This window comes from Callospermophilus lateralis, chromosome 1 (assembly GCF_048772815.1).
Source record: "Callospermophilus lateralis isolate mCalLat2 chromosome 1, mCalLat2.hap1, whole genome shotgun sequence".
NCBI classification, from domain to species: Eukaryota; Metazoa; Chordata; class Mammalia; order Rodentia; family Sciuridae; genus Callospermophilus; species Callospermophilus lateralis.
In genome coordinates this window covers 20,422,513-20,440,366 of record NC_135305.1, presented here as the reverse complement: position 1 = coordinate 20,440,366, position 17,854 = coordinate 20,422,513, and the positions used below count along the sequence as shown (strand labels likewise).

The 17,854-nt window shown below is 35.9% G+C and overlaps 1 protein-coding gene across 1 annotated transcript in view; it reads left to right on the top strand.

Moving 5' to 3' along the window:
• Exoc4 (exocyst complex component 4) overlaps positions 1-17,854 on the top strand; it is a 787,478-nt gene that overhangs the window by 639,591 nt on the left and 130,033 nt on the right. Inside the window, exon 13 of the mRNA XM_076833103.2 lies at positions 2,565-2,720. Within this exon, the coding sequence (XP_076689218.2) occupies positions 2,565-2,720 (156 nt within the window). The remainder of the gene's footprint in view (positions 1-2,564; positions 2,721-17,854) is intronic.

The window sequence follows — 17,854 nt, the reverse complement described above, 5'->3', positions numbered from 1 at the left end:
GTGGGACTACCAAGCAGAGTTTTCCAGTAAACCTTTGGATATGCAGACTTAGAAGAGAGGGCTGCCCTGGAGATATTAATTTATTTGTCGGAATACAGGTTGGTCACATCTGGCAGGAAGATGAGATTGCCCAAGTGAGGAATGCAGAATCTGCAAAACACAACATTTGAAGTATAGATACAGGAAAAGAGCCATCAGTTTAGCAAAGAAAGGGGTTAGGATGGCAGGAATAGAACTAGGAGGAAATGATATTATAGAAAACAAAGGAATAATGTTTTAGGAAAAGAGCAATAAAAAAAAATATTGGACGCTTCAGAATGGTCAAAGAGTATGAAGATTAAAACATGCCTGTGGGTTGGTAGAGCAGCGTCACTGGAATTGGGTTATAAAGCCCTTTTTACAGTTGGTTTAAGACTGAATTTTAACTTCTTGTCAAAAATATGGAGTGAATAGTTTTAGGAAGCCCTTTTCCTGCTCCTTTTATATGGAAAGTAGATAAAAATTTGTAACTTTAGAAGTGTTTCAAATAGCTGACCAACTCTAACCATATTCAAAAGGAAGAGAAAGAATTCTCCAGATGTCATGAACAAAAGAGGGAGTAGAGGCCATAGAAACAAGTGTCGAAGTTGAGAGGCCACAAAGCTATTACATCATATAGGGAGGTCAAACAGGGACTGGCATTTTAACACCTCCGAGACAGGGAGAGAGGGAGCTTTATTTGTGCAGAGTTATGCAGAGGAACTGTTCTAACCATGAATGGAACCAGGAAAACTCTGGGTTCCCAGGCTGCTCATTTGATGAGTATCTGAAGGAGAGAGAAGAGCTTTGGTAGAGCAGAATGTTGGATCAAGGGAAAAAAATTGTTTTTTAAAGAAAATATTGAAAAAATACTAAAAATATAGGAGGGAAAAGAGATAATTATAGATCCTCAGAGCCTAAGTAGAGAAATTACTTGAAATAAATGAGGAACAAATTTGAACATATTATCTGTTGGAGATGGGAGGCAGAATATTTAGCAATTTAGTAGGTCCCCTGTTCTCTGTCAGATAGGAAGGATAAAGAGAATAAGCAATGTGGAGATTCAGAAAGAACAAAATGGCTGTCTGTTTATAAATTCACTATAGAAATGGGGAGAGGAAGCTGAACAGAGACACATAAAAAGAATGAGGGTCCACCTGCAATGAGATGTCAGAAATCTGGGGTGGTACCATTCTTTACCTAGCAATGCAAGTATCATTATAAAATTTATTAAAGTTAGATTTTTGAATTAATCCTTTAATGTTGCAGAAAGATGCCAGAAAATAACAAGAGAAAAGAGGGAATAAAAGGTAACACCCAGAGAGTAATTTGGGAGAATTGAGGGAAGAAGGTTCTAGTCTCAAATTTTTATCTCTGGCCACGGTAACTAATAGAAACCATTCAGTTATAGTGAGTTCGAAAAATCTTAGAAATCACACACAGTTCTCTTATTTATTGTAGCTTATCTTAAGAGAATCAGGGCACTATCGAGTTACCTTAAGTCAGGCTGTAATTAAGTCAAGGTGTGGAGGCTTCAACTTCTCTTATCTTCAAACCTTAAATTGTTTATTGGGTCAAGGAGGTTTTAGCATATGTAAAGACATTATATATATATTTACTTTAAAATGCATAATGTTCCCAAGTTGACACTTACAACAAAAGATATCTCTGCCTGGGATGGGGAAACCTCCTGGAATCTTGGTCATCTTCCAGGGGGCATCCAGCTAATTAGCACTTCCTTCATAAATAAATGTCATTTCTAACACTAGTATTACTGATAAGGATTTTTAGGCCATTGAAATCAGTCTTAATGACAGAAAAAGAAGCTTTTTAATTAAGTTGAAATGGAATATTTAAGGTGAATTTTCAGGTACACTCTGGTAAAAGCAGGGTTAGTAGTGAACCCAGCGGCCTATTAAAGGACTTATTAAAAGCCTGTCAACTCTGGGTCACTAGCTAAAGCCCACTGGAGATAGCAATAATCAAAGGCTCTTTCTGTCTCCCAACAGAAAGATTTAGGTTGATATATTTGTTTTGAATAAAGGAGTGTCTATAGTTTAAAAAAAAAAAAAAAAACTTAAAGTAGAACTAATTGATAGTTTAAACCAAGAAGTTAGAGAATAATGTTTTGTAACACTTCTGTCACCTTTCAGGTACTGCTCATGTTGTCATTTAGCAGCATTTTAAAAAATACAATCATCCCTCTTTTATTTATTGAATATATTCTTGAAAGATACCCCCTAACCTACCACACAATTTATTTATCCTAAGGGATTAATTATGATAAGAAGTACTAATTAGTATGATCTGCTTTCATGATTACTCAACAATTCAGAAACTAAGAATGAAATCTAGGAATGATGTCTCCCAATAATGTGACCTATTAACGGATGCTTCTGCTTCCTACTCAGATAATGGATTAGGTTAATAAGAGAGATGGATGTGATATCTTTTGCTGCAGCTAAGGTAAATGAAAAAAAAAAAAAAAAAAGCTAACTGAATACCAGGCATTGTGCTAAAGCACCTTTTTTATGGGCTATTTTTAGGGGCATTGTCCAGTCAGAAGAAAAACTTGTCATCAGTGCATCTTGGGCAAAAGATGATGATATCAGCAGACTCTTGAAATCACTACCAAACTGGATCAATATGGCTCAGCCCAAACAGCTGAGGCCAAAGAGAGAAGAGGAAGAAGATTTCATAAGGTAAAGATCTATTTTTTTAAGATCTTTTTTTTTTAAGATCTATTTTCTAAGTGATATAAACATATGGAGGAAAGTACATATGTTTAGCTCCTCAAGGTTGTGATTCCTTCCTTGGTCCTGTGGAGTCTGTTTAGGGTGTTTTTGATTTCTAATATTTCCTCTTGATCATTTCTTAGTATGTCATCTCTTCTTATATACCTATGGTTTACTTTTTATTTAATACAATATACTGAGAAAAATATAAATGTACTTACGTCTCTCTCTCTCTCTCTCTCTCTCTCTCTCTCTCTCTCTATATATATATATATATATATATATATATATGTATGTATGTATGTATATATACACACATACACATGTGTATATGTGAGTGTGTATACCACACACATATATACATGTACACACAATAGTATGAGGCATAATCAATGTATAGAAATGTACATATATCAAAGCCAGTTTAGTGAACATGGTGATGAAACAGAATGTGTTTGTAACTAATATCCAAATCAAGAAACAGAACTTAAGCGAAGTGCAGAGGCACACATCTATAATCCCAGCAACTCGGGAGGCTGAGTCAAAGTCAACCTCAGCAACTTAGCAAGGCCCTAAGCAACATAGTAAGAGTCTGTCTCAAAACTTTTAAATAAATTTTATAAAGGGCTGGAGTCATTGCTCAGTGGTTGAGCACCCGTGGATTCGATCCCTGGTACCAAAAAAAAGAAGAAGAAAAGAAACATAACATAACCAACAAGAGATGAAACATAGCAACTTGAGAACTCCAAGTTATTCTTATCTGATTTCTAACTACATAGACAGTTTAATCTGGTTTTGGACCTTATATAAATGGAATCATGCAGTTATGTACTCTTTTATGACAGGCTTCTTATGTTCCACCTTATGTTGGCAAGATTTATCCATATTGTGTATAGGTTCTCTTTACTTTGAATAGACCACTGTGTGTAGTAAGCACTACAGGCTATTTAGAAAATATTTTATTATGTGTATGTATGACTATGTATGTATGTGGTGATATGTATATACGCATAGGTACAGAAATGTGTATATGTATATTTATTCATTCTACAATTGGTGAGCATTGTTTAGCTTTCATTTTGGAGCAATAACAAGTAGTATAGCTATAAATATTCTGCTGTGTCTTTTGGTGACCATGGGTATATGCCAATAGAAGAATTGCTGGTTGAGTTCATACTGTCAAACAGTTTTCCAAAAAAAATTGGTCGTAAGAATTTACATTCTCCCAGTAATATATGAAAATGCCAGTTGTTCCACATTTCATTAACACTTGCCATTTTCATTGTTTTAAGTTGTATCCATTCCAGTATGTTTGTAGCAGTATCTCATTGTTATTTATTTATTTATTTATTATTAATATTTTTTTTAGTTGTAGATGGGCACACATTATCTTTGTTTATTAATTTATTTTTTATGTGGTGCTGTGGATTAAACCTAGTACCTCACAGGTGAAAGTCAAGTGCTCTACCTCTAAGCCACAATCCCAACCCTCTCATTATTATTTAATTTGCATTTCTCTCACAGATGATGAGAACTTTCAATTTATTTTTATGTATTTCTTGGCCATTTGGATATTTCTTTCATAATATGTTGTTTCAGATAATTTCCTAGTAATTTCTAAATAGGTTGTCTGTCTTCTCCCTAGAGACTCTGGGGAGTTCTTTATACACCAGGTGAAACTCTGTTATGGATGGATCAGTCTTCTCCCACTTGACATGTTGCCTTGTTATTCTCCTAACAGTGTCTTTTACTAAACAAACTTTTAAAAGTTTCAGTAAGTCTAGTTTATTAATCCTTTTAGGGACATGCTGTTTTGTACCCTATTAAGAAACCTTTGCTTATACAAAGTCACATAGATGTTTTCCTTTAAAACTTCCATTGTGTTGAATATATATCCAAATCTCAGCTTCTGAAATTAATTAAAATTCTAAATTTTTTAATTTTGTATTCTTGCACTCTATACTTCCCTTAATTTAGATCACATTATCATGGCTTTAGTAGGAGAGTGTATCCTCCTGATTTTTTTTTTTTTCCTGTCAGGAGAGGTGAAGAGGATTAAGAGATTGATCAATTTGAGTCCCGAGTACAAATAAGTAAACTGACCTAAGGCAGAAGACAGACCAGGCACAGGGTTCCACTCCTTCACTGAATCACCTTCCTATTAGCCTTCCCATATTCTTAAAGGTCTAGGGCAAGCATATTCTCACCCTTTTCTTTAAGTATACTCATATAACCATATCTGTTAGCATTAATAGTTGTTTAAGAAGCTATTTCTGAAGCAATTTCTCCCAATTTTGCAGGAATCTTTAAGTAAATATGTGCCTTTTTCTTGTTTCTCAGCTTATTGCTCTATAGTTTTTGAATTGGGTTTTATACTTGCAAATGGTTTTTTATCAGGTGTGTTAGTTATCCTCAATAGCATAGAGTTAAAGGAAACAGTTTCTAGCTCTATTTTAGAAAAGAGAATGCTGAGCCAGAGATGAACGTCTGTGTATGCCTCACTTTTTTGATTTAGAAAAGCTACAAATATGACCCTTTTTTTTCCTCTTGAATTTATGAAAGAATTGTATCACTTTCCATCTTAAACTTGAAGGAAAAACAAATTATATTAACATTTCTTAGCTTTATTGGTGTGATCTACATGAAGACATGAAGTAAGGTGTAGTCTTAATTGTATAATACACTGAAATATATAAACATGATTATACCCTTGTAACCCTCTCCCAGATCAAAATATGGAATTTTTGACTTTTCTCAAATGGCCTTCCTTCCCTCAAAGCAACCACTATTCTGATTTCTATATTCATAGCTTACTTTTGTCTGTCTTTAAATTTTACATACATTTCATCATAGTGTCTGGTTCTATTTTTGTGTTTGTTTTTCCTGAACAAGCCTCAAAGATTTGCTCATGTTTTTGCTGGTAGACATGACTTGGAAAACAAATTATATTTCCTTTAACAGAAGAGAACTACATTTTGCGATCTGTTTTGTTTTGTATGTTGATTGATTCTTTCCTTTTAAACTGTCATATTCTCTTCTGGATTAGAAGTTGAAAGCAAGTCAGGAGGAAAGGATGCTCTTCATTGCTATTCATTGTGATTGAGCTGATGGAGAGCCTTGAGCAGCACATTAGAGCACCAGAGAACATGGCTCGAGCCAAAAGGACTGAAAAGTCACACTCTCCTCCTATAATTAGTTTTTAAAACTCAGAAGGGTATTTGGCACCCAGATGAATATAGAATCCAGTGCCCTTTGCATCCAATAAAGGTTACATTCCCTTCATTACTAAACAAAGCCCTCTTTTATTCTTGTTTTTTAACTAAAAAAATAAAATGTATTATTTCCAGGTTTAATTTTGAATAGAAGGGGGAAAAACTAGGTCAAGCCAGGGCTTTAATAGAAGAGAAAAACAGCAAATACCCTTCTATTCCCAAGGAAGCTGAAAGCAGGTTCTTTAGCCCGATTGTCTGCACCTGTCATGTATATGTATATATTTATCCTTTTGAGATCAGGGAGTATCCACTGATAAAAGGCAGCCCTGCTTGCTGGAGGTGTAATTAACAGAAGGAAGAAGGAGTAAAGGAGGTAGGGAAAGGCTGTGTAGGAGGTGGGGAGGCCAGGTGTATTAGAAAAAGTCCCCCTAAACCAGTTACCCATTCAGGGTCCCTGAATTTCAAAGAATAGGTATCATTCCTCTAGAACTAGTTTGAAAATTCTTAAATGGGATTGGTGGGACCAGGGCTAGATTTTTCAGGTTATAAGAGATCAAACATTACATAAAAACCTAAAAACTAGTCTTGAACTATAGCAGATAGAGAGGTGAATGATAAAGAATTAAGTCTAAGGACAGATTGTACAATCGATTTCAACGATCAAAACAGTAAGACCTAACAGAGCCTGGCACCCACCATACAGTGATGTTATGAGTTTCCAAGAACTGTTACTCCCATTCAACAAACGAGGAGACTAAGGCGCAGAAAAATTAGCAACTTACCCAAGTTTACAGAGCTATCAAGTGACAGAGCTAGAATGTGAATCCAGGTCGCCTGGCTCCCTGAGCCACCACACTGGAGTCAGCCACCTAAAAATGGATCCGGAATTTACATTTTTGAACTTTTGAGTCATTTCTTTATTTTCATTCACCATCATAATCTTGACTGATAGTCATCATTTTCTGATAAGGTCAAAACCTTTATCACATTGGCACTTTGACTAGATTTGTTTGATATTTTGACATTCACTATTATATTTGATATATGTATTCCTTCCAATAACAGACTCAAAACAGCACATATCCAGCTGTGTCTAGGGAGAATAATGTATTGAAACCAAGTCTATAGGTGCATTAAAAATGTTTCTTTTATTTTCCTCTGAGTCATAAGTTTCCCTAGTCAAAGCAAAGAAAATAGAAATAACCATTGTTGAAAAGGGAAGGAGGACATAAAAGGGATGAAATATAAAATTATAAAACTAAAGTGTGTAGTTTTGGAATAGAGGGTGATGCAGTCCTGAATATGGAAGAGAAGCCATTTGTAGCTATTTAGTTATTTAGAAGGTATCTTTTACAACTTGGGGAATCAAACGAGTGGATGCTCATTAAGACTCATTTTTGTTGTTTTATGAAATTATTACTTAAGATGATTAAATAATCACAAAATATTGTTTTTCAATGATCAACTTGTTGATTATGATAATTTATGTGAGTAATGGAAAAAAAAGAGTCTGAATAAAAGCAGGAAACACCTTAACCTGACTTCTGTGGAATCCCTAGGTCCTTTAAGATGTTGAATGAATAAAATGAATTTTAAAAACTGGAAAAATCAGCCACTTTTCAATTAAAAATCATAAAATGTGAGTAACAGGGATGCTTTAAACTATAAGATGGTGCTTTGAGTGGACTCCTGAAAGTTACACACATAGAAACATTTTCCCTTTGGAAGCTTCATGGGCCTGAATTCTGGTCCTCAGCATTGACTCTACCTAGTTTGTTTTGTTTTGTTTTCCTTTTTGGGTCTTTATATCTGTTCTGTTTCTTTATCTAGTTCAAATTAGACAATTATAAGAGAAGCAGAAATCTAGCACAGGTAGGAATACATTTTGATATAGAAATTGCATGGATAAAGTAGAGCATTAATAATTTTCTGAAAAGTTCCACTCGAAAATTTAAAAGGTCCCTAGCATAACGTAAGCAATGGCTATTACACGTACAAGCTAACTACAACTATTCAAAATCTTTAGATAAATTTGAGGAAGCAAATGAAAGAGGAGATGCAAGAAAAAGACTTTAGCTACCTTGAAGAAAATGTTCAGTGGGTGCTGACATTGATTTCACTACCTCTGGACACTTAATATGACTTTAAGAATATATTTATAAAAGGAAAAATGAATCTAAAAACATGACTATATCAAATAAGTGCAAGAGTGGAAAATGTTTTGCTAAAATGTTCCCTTTTCCTACCTTCATTAAATCAGACAAACATCATGGATAGATATAAGTCAGGATGAGAAGCAGACTTACATCCCAAAACAAAACAAAAAAGATAGGCCATTAACTAGAGACTGCAATAAACACATTAATTAATGTTCAAGATGATGAATTAGACACTTTGTTATTACATCAAAGTTCTTTTTTTTTTCTTAGTGATCCAGTTCTTGTTGTCAAAAGATTGGTAGTAAATGAGGCAGAGGGAGGAGAAAACAAACTTAAAATCTCCCCTACAAGTTGCATAAGTGCTAGTCTCTCTAGGCAATGATTTGGCAAGTACAATCCTGTTAGTATTATTTAAAAGCCACTAATTTGATATTCTCTGCATTTTTTATTTAATTTCAGTTCATGGAATTATTTAATATTTTTCATTAGGTGTACATTTAATCCCATTTCTCTTTTTCTCATTTGCAGTCTTAATAAAAGGAAAAAACTCTCATCCTTCCAATTTAGTCCACCTTAGCCCTTGAGGCTGATAGTGCCATCACAATGGTGGACAGGATGTGCAGGATGGGGCCCTGGAAGGTGAGCAGGACAGGGCAGGCAGTGAGACTTGCAAAATCATTGCTACAAGGCCTGTGCCTTCTGCCAGCTTCCGCTACTCTATCTCTACTGAAGGCTGAAAGTCCCTGCCAGATGATGAAGGGCCACTCACCTCCTCATGTCTGTCTTTTCCTGTTGAAATTTTTAAGGTTTTCAGTCTGCACTGCTTTTCCACCCCTCGACATCTCCCATTCCCATTCCTCCTTCCTGGAATGCCCTGTGATCATCCCACCATACCTCCTGTACCTGCACAGCTTGGCTTCAAGATTCAACTCAGGTATCAACTCCTCCAGCATCTTCTCCCAGCAGCCCTCTCCCCTCCTGCAAGCCACAGGGCTTCCCATTGGGCTAGGAGCTCCCAGTCTGGAGAGAGTCATACAAATGAGCAGACACTTTAGGGGGCGATATCTGTTGCCCCTTAAGGTAAAGCTATGTGTAAACATATGAAGAAGAGACTAGTAAAAGCTAAAACTCGTTATATGTTAGGAAGGAGTTGGGGATGTCATTGGGGCCAAGAGGAGGGGACCCAAGTAAGCCAAGTCTTTACCCACCCATCAAGCAGGAGATCAGAATAAAATCTCTAAAATCAACACATCAACAAGAAGCAGTTTTAACAGATTACTTAGCTAGATGAATATGATCACTAGAAGAACTAAGATAAAGAAACTATTTTTCAAAACCTCTGCATTTTTTCTTGGGGCACAGGACAGAGGCTGGGGAGGAGTGTGATGGGGGCCGGTGCTCATCATCTAACCATGGGTGATTATTACTTTTGGTTTAAATTTTTTTACTTGCTTAAAAAAAAAACTCCATACATCCTCAAACCCTGTCACTATTTGCTTCTAGTTCACTAATTCTCCAAAATACACTGTCATTCTAACAATTTTATCCCTGAAAAAAAACTTTGTCTTCATTTATCTTTATTTTTCACCAATTTTATACAAAACATTCACTCTCTGTACTGAGAATACATTGCCACCAAAGTTCCCATCTGTGTGTGTGTGTGTGTGTCTTTCTCCTAAGACTACACCCTGTTTCTCATATCTTCTCTCTAGTCTAAGAGACTCACTTGAAGATCTGATGCTTGGGTGCCCTGGCTTAAGATCAATTGTTTAGAGTCTCTACTTTGAACAGATTTGGAAGAATACTTGGAGGAAGTGTTCAATGCTATATAAATTTCAGCTTTTAAACATCATCATTCTATGTAGTCGAAAAGCCAAAGTATATTATGTTCAAATTATAAGTGGTAGTCGATTATTTTAATTATACACTGATAACGTCTCTCAGCTCAAGACATGTTCTTGATGGGAAACTATTACTATTTGTGTGAGTGCTGTAGAAAACCTGCACCCCCTGGAAGTTCCAGCAGCTAAAGAAACAGCTTGTGCTTAATTGTTTATGTCGAGTGTTGCTCAACAACTTCTATGAAGGAAACTTAGTGGCCAAGCTTGTTTGAGTGGCTTTTCTAAAAAAAGATGTGTTCTTGTTCTTAGCTAACAAAGCAAGTCAATGCAACTTTATTCCTAGTTTAGTTTCCACACCATAACTCTGGGCTGGTGCCACAGTCTCTAAGATGCTGCTTTGCAATCAGCTTTTTGCTTATTGTTAGCAGCATCAATTTTCATGGAATTTTTCACTTTCTTTTCCCACGGATATATCAGTGAACTCTTGTTCCAAAAAAGGGATATTTTTAAAAATGTGGAGAAACTCGTGATAGTGAGCCTTAGTTCCTGCCCCATTCTGCCTCTAATTTGCTGTGTGTCCCCTCATTCCTCTGCACCTCCATCTCGTCATCTGCCAACCACAATCAGTGAGTCTAGATTTATTGGTCATTTTTCAAAAATAGTGAGCCTGAATGTATGTGTGTGTGAGTGTGTGTGTGTATGTGTGTGTGTGTGTGTGTGTGCATACATGCATGTGTATTTATTTTAACTGACGTATTAATTCTTATTTAAGTTGTATTTTTATGTTTTGGATTTACAATCTGGAATAGATTGGAACTCCTTGTATAATGAGTACACCTAGTGCATTCTGCCCATTTTGTCAAACTTTGAATATAATTTCACTATTTTTAGTTATTAATTAGAGTGCTAGTTTTAGTATGTTTTCATTCATGGCATATATTTGCAAACATTCATCGTTTATTTGATGCCTCAGAAAAACAACCTTCAATTATAATGTTGTTTTATAAGAAACTTTGGTTAATTCTCTGATGTTTACTGGCCAATGAAGTTTTCAACAAAACACTGCACAAAAGCAGAGACTGCTTGTAATAGGTTTGAAACCATCAAGTTCCCAGATCAATTCAGGATTCAACACTGATATCAGAAGTGTAATGCAAACAACTAGAGTGAGTCTTTGCTCTAGAATTTTGGTGTTGAATGACAGAATGAGTCACACAGTACTTGCTCAATATATGCTTGTTGAATGCACACAGGCCTGCCTTCTTGTACTCCTTGTTATACAAATAGTGGAGTTGAATAAGAAAAAAGATAGTGTTGGAATCTTGAGTGTGGATACTTAACTATTTACCTAAAATCTGAGCTCTAGTTTTCCATTAGCAATTGAAGATTTTTAAGTTAACTGTTTAACATTATATATAGAATACATTAATAATACAGACAAAGGAACAAAGTTATGCTGCTAGAAAAGCAGCTTAAATTAAAAATAAAATTATAGAGAAGTGTTAAAGAATTTCTTCTTATATAAATTATGCAGATCTGATTCAAGTAGGAAAAGTTTTTTTTTAACCATAATGAATCTCCCATAATAATGTGTTTGAACTTATCACACAGTTACCTACATTGACCTGTGATTAAAATCTTAGCCTCTAATTGGAGACCAGCTCTTTGAACCCCAATCTTTTGCTACCAGCTAATCTCTGTCAGAATGATGCTTTTGTGTATTTTCTTTTAGATAAGGAGCCCAAGAGGTGGCAAAGCTGCCCCTAGCAGAATGGTGCCTGCAATTTAGTTTCTAGACCTTTGCCCTGCCACAGCCTTGGTAGCTCTAGCCTTTTTTTCTTCAAGAAAAGACTTGGTTGTGCATATAATTTTTTCTGTGCTCCCTAATAAGAACATAACATATAAAGTGTTCAAAAATACTTATATAAAGACAAAAAGGAGGAGGAGGAGGAGGAGGAGGAGGAGGAGGAGGAGGAGGAGGAGGAAGAGGAGGAAGAGGAGGAAGAGGAGAAGGAAGCGGAGGAGGAGGAGGCCGAGAGAAGAAAAAGACAGGGTTGGAGATGTAGCTCAGTAGGTAGAGCATCTGCTTAGCATGCACAGGTGCTTAGCATCCCCAGCACCACCCAAAAAGAAAAGAAAGAAAAGAAAAATAAGACAGTATGCATTTATGCATTCATAAATTAAGCATGTGAAAACATAACTCATTGTCATTCTAAATATTATCTCTCTGGACCTGAAATGAGAACAACAAAAAGAGTTTGCAAGAATTCTGATGGCTTTAGTAATATTGTTCAAGTTTTTAATTTGGTGCATTGCCTTCTTATCACACATGTTATATTATACCTTATATAAAACCTTCATTTCTAGTTTCTAACACTGGTTAGAAACTTAGAGATAAGGGAGAAACTAATTTTGAAAAGCCCAACCATTGCCCTGTTTCTCACTTCTTAGTTTTCTCCTGAGCTTAGACTTTTTTGTTTTTTAAAAATTGAAAAATTTTTTAACCCTCAAAAATGTGAAATAATAATCCAATGAATCCATATATACTGTACACTGACTTGGACTTGCTGTTACTATTTGTCATGTACATTCTTCTTTCTCTCTAAATACACATACACTTCCTTCCTGCCAAGCCTTCCAAAAGTAGGCTACAAACACAGTGACCATTCTCCCTTGAACTTCAGCATGCATCTCCCAAGAACAAAGACTCCCTCTTCAATACCTACCTCCTTACAGTATGTGTTAGTTTTATGTTTCTACTCTAAAAAATTACTCAAAAATTAATGGCTTAAAACACAAATCTGTCTTTACAGTTCTGTAGGTCAGAATTCCAACCTAAGTCTCAATAAGATAAAATAGAGATTTCTACAGAGCCCTGTAGAAATTAGTCTTTCTTTCCTGGAGGTTCCGAGGAAAACCCATTTCCTTGCCTCTCTACCTTCTAGAGACCAGCATCACACTTTGGTCTGTGGTCTCCCTCCATCTTTCAAGTGAGCAACACAGCCTCTCTTTCTTCCATGATCACATCTCACTCACTGACCAGTCACTTGAAGTACTCTGTTTTTAAGGACCATGTAATTAGATTTAATACACCCAGACAATCCAGGATAATCTCCCCATCTCAATGTGGTGTTTAACCTTAATCTCATCTGTAAAGTTCTTTTTTTACTGAAGTAACATAATCACAGTCCCTGCAATTAGAACTTCTTTGCAGGACCATGATTCTACTTACCATACCACACCTTTCAAAACTTTATCCAGCATATATCTACAGTCATATTTTCCCAGTTGCCCCTCAAAAATGTCACTTACATTTTTTTTTAAATCCAGGATTCACTCAAGGTTCACACATTGTGTTTTATCACCTCAGTTTTCACTGATGTACAACAACAGTCTCATCAACTCCCTCTATTTATTTGTAACGTGGAATCTTTGGATAGAGTCTAGGATGATGTCAAGCAGAGGTCTGAATTCATCTACAGTTTCTTTGTGATTATATTCAGCCTGACTGTTTCTGTCAGGAACACCAGATACGGGATATTTTATACCTGCAGCCCTCTCATGAAGCCTGGCTATGCTGCATGGAGGAAAGCCAAGCCTGACCATTCGGGCAAGGTAGTACTGCCAGATCTCTTTTTGGTCAAGGTTTATTTCCTTTGTTATTAATTAATAAAAGAGGTTAATTAATATTCTCTGTGGGGTGGCACTCTGACACAATGTGATTTTCCTCTTCTCTAACAACTTTACATAGTTTCAGCATCCATTGATAACCCTTGTCTGAAACATTAAGTCATTATTTTATTTAAAAGAGCTTTTCCTCTGACTCCCTACCTTCTACATTTCCCTCTCCTTTCTCTCTCACTCTTTTCATTTATATTTAATATTGAGGTATAATTTACTTACAATGTAATACAACAGATCTCAGTGATCAGTTGGGTGAGTTTGGCAGGTTCATACACACATGTAACCTGCACCGCAGTCAGTATAGGGAACACACTCACTACCACCGGAAAGATTTCTTTTGCCTCTCCACCTGGAGGCAACCACTGCTCTGATATCTCTGCTACAGTTTTACCTATTCTAGAATTCCACAGTAACAGAATCATACAGTAATGCCCTTTTGTGTCTGACTTCCTTTACTCAGAATAAAGGTTTGAGCTTCAATCCTATTATCATACCATATCATCCCTTTATCAGTACTTTCTGTTTATTCTTGAGCTGTTTCCACTGTATGGATATGCTACAATTCATTTTTTTCAGTTGTCCTGTTAATGGGCATTTGGGTTGTGTCCAGTTTCATTCATGATAAATAAAACTGCTGTTAATGATGCTGTGTTGTTCACTAATTACTATTAAACGGCTGTCTTTGTATGCTTTTGTTCTTTTGACAATGGCATTGAAGTAGAATTGCTGTGCCATAGGTTAGGCACATGAAACTGCTAAACTGATAAACTCCTTCACATCCTTAACAGCATTTTGTTCTGTTTCTTATTTTCTCTAAAAGTTCATGTAAGACTGGTTTTATTTCTTTCTTAAATGCTTGATAGAATTGATAGAATTCAACAGCAAAGCAATCTGGACCTGCATTTTTCTTTTTTAGAAGCTTTTTCTTATTTTGATTTCTTTAATGTAGCCGTTTACATTTTCTATTACTTTTTCTATTTGTTTTCAAATTTAAACTTTAAGGAATTTGTTCATTTAAGTTACAGAAGTAAAATTTATTTTAAAACTTATTTTATAATAATTATTATAAAACTTACTCTATTTGTTATAATAATGGGGCCCGGGCTGGGGTTGTGGCTCAGCAATAGAACACTCACCTTGCATGTTTGAGGCCCTGGGTTCAATTCTCAGCACCACATATAAATAAATACATAAATAAATAAAGTAAAGGTATAAAAAAAATGGAGCCCAAAATATGGTATAATGGCCAAGAAGATAATCTAACTTGATTACTTTTCCAGGTATAATTGTAATGAATGTGTATTCTACTGTAGTTCAGTGACATTAGAAATAAATGCTTATTACTAGTTCAGTGCTATATTAATATATATATACACACACACACACACACACACACACACACACACACATATACATAGTACATGTGTATATACTGCAGATATATATTTTGCATACATATATTTACATATATACACATTGATATGGTCTGTATTGTAGTCAAATAATGCCACCAGATGGCAAACTGGGATGGAATTTACTTCATTGTTTTCCTTCTCCCAGGAGGTTACTGTTTCATGCTGCCTGTTGCTTAACATCTGAACATTTAATTATTTTATCCAGTTTTATGGTTGGCCCATAGTAGGAGAGCTGATTCAATACCAGTTCCTCTATCATGACTGAAAATGGAAGTCATTATTACTTTTAGTTTGAGGAGATTCAGATTGTCCCAGATATAGCCAGGGATAATCCTTTTTTCTGTTGGCATGACCACTTTGATCTTTGATCACTTCTAGTACAACAAAATGATGTAAGCTCATCTTGTATTTTTACTTCCCAAATCTGAAGCCAGCCATTTCTCCTATGAATCCTGGTTTCCTTTACTGGGGAATGTTATTTAGAAACTAAGATTTTAGTATTAAGTATGCTTATTACTATCATGTGCCTTGAATTCACCACAGGATCTAGGACAGAGCTTAGTTAAATCCCTAAGTCTAATGTTCTGTGCCTGTCCCAGGGAACAGGACACAGGGGACAAGTTGATTCCCTCACCCACCTCCCCACACCTTAATTTCAGACATGGTGAATTTCTATGGCTATTTTCTAAGTGAGCAGAAATCCAGAAGCCTTCATTTCCCTTCAACTAGAAAAAAAATTAAATGAACATTGTTGTGAGTATTGAACAGGAGGCAGGGGAAGAAACATTGCTGATATCTCTCCTTATGCAACTTGATTACAAAGAACACACTTCTCCCCAATGTGCCTCTGCACACTGTGGGACTGGACAGCCTCATCTCATCAAATGCATTGCAGATTTTTAAATGGTAGAAGAAAAGTTGATAAAACAAATGAAAAATCCTTGAACATGATCACTAAAGGAGGAGCAATTACTTATTAAATACAAAAAGTAGCTATGCAGATGACAGCGTATAATGACATGCACATGCATGAAAACCACTGAAGGATCAACTTAGTGATGAGAAGGAGCGTTCTTAGGAGGAAAAATTAAATTTTAATCAAGATAGCTAGACAGTTTTATTACTTTCTATTTGTGAGGGTTTAGCAAAGATCATTTTAGAAAAACAATTTTTGAAAAATTGATTAAATAACTCATCAGAATAGTAGTACCCCCATTATTTTTGACATGGACAAATTAGGAAGGTTTTGAAAGGGCTGAAAATTGAGTAGTTGTGAAAAGTAGAAGAATTAAATGGAAGTGTCATTGTCACATCTCATAAGAATCAGTCAGCTTTATTAGGAATCTAAGTAGGTGACCTCAACTTTTTTATTACCTTTATCAGTCTCAGCTTTACCAGATAATGCCTAAGTGATTCCTTTTTCTTCACAGTGCTGGGATCGAACCCAGGGACTCATGAATGCTAGGCAAACACTGACCCAGCCCTGCCTGAATGATTTTTAATAGGTCACCTTAACATATTTCAGGTTCTCTATCTAAGTGACAGAACTACTGATCCCTTTGCTGAGAACTTTAATCAATTCCAAGTAGTATTAAATATAGTGAAATATCATGATTAGTATTTTTTTTGTTTTCATTTTTTTTATTGGTTGGTATTAAACATAGTGAAATATCATGATAAGTCAAGGTCTAACATGAAAACAAAGTCACTCCAGGTGTTTACCTCAGAGAGTATTTAATATAGGAAATTGGTTACGTAGGTTAATGAGGTTCTGAGCCTCAAGCAGAGGATTTTAAGATAACCTACATGTTAGCAAGAGTAAGGAGCCATTATCCCTGCCATGACCATCATGACCCCACTGCCCCCCAGATGTAATACCAACCAGACAGGCAAGTCATCAGAGCACAAAAGCAACTGAAGGAAGCTGGGGCGTGGCCGGAACCAGAGCCATGGAGGAGATGCTGCCATTGCTAGAGATATGAGCAAGGGGGATAATGCCCTGGCTTCTCTTCTCTTTTTGCCCTTCAGTTTCCCACCAGGGATTCTCATTGTCAGGACTCAGCTGAGAGCTTGGAAGCCAACCAGCAAGAGTCAGATCCCTCTCCCCTCAGTACAGATAGGAGCAGGGGAAAGGTGGGGAATGATGAATCTAAGAGCAAAACAGCCTGGGATGTTTGTGTATCCATTCTCACCCTAGACTTATCTTAAAGGTTTGCATTTCTGCTTAATTCACAGTTCCTGTTCATCACATATAAAGATATTCTCTCCAGCAAGATAGACTCAAATCCCATCAGTCATTCCATTCACTTCAAGTCTAGGACCTCTACAGGCCTCCATTTCAGGTCAGATCTGTGTCCTCGTATTGGGTGACCTCTGAATTAATTGGAAAGTTTGTCACTGCCAGTGCTGCTCATGTAAAATCGAAGAGGAAATACCACTTCATACCCATACCCATGGCTGTTATTTTTTAAAAATCAAACAAAAAGTAGAAAATAGCAAATGTTGTCAAGAACATGGAGAAATTAGCTCTTATGCACTATTGGCAGGAATATAAAAGGTGCAGTCACTGTAGAAAACAGTTTGGTTATTCCTCAAAAAAATGGTTACCATATGATCCAGCAATTCCACTCCTAGGTATGTACTCAAAACAATTTAAGCAGCAAAGGTATTTGTACACCAATGTTCATAGGAGCATTATTTAGAGAAGCCAAAAGGTATAGACAATCCAGCTGTCCATCAAAGGTGAATGGATAAATAAAATGTGGTGATGGACATATGATAGAATATTCA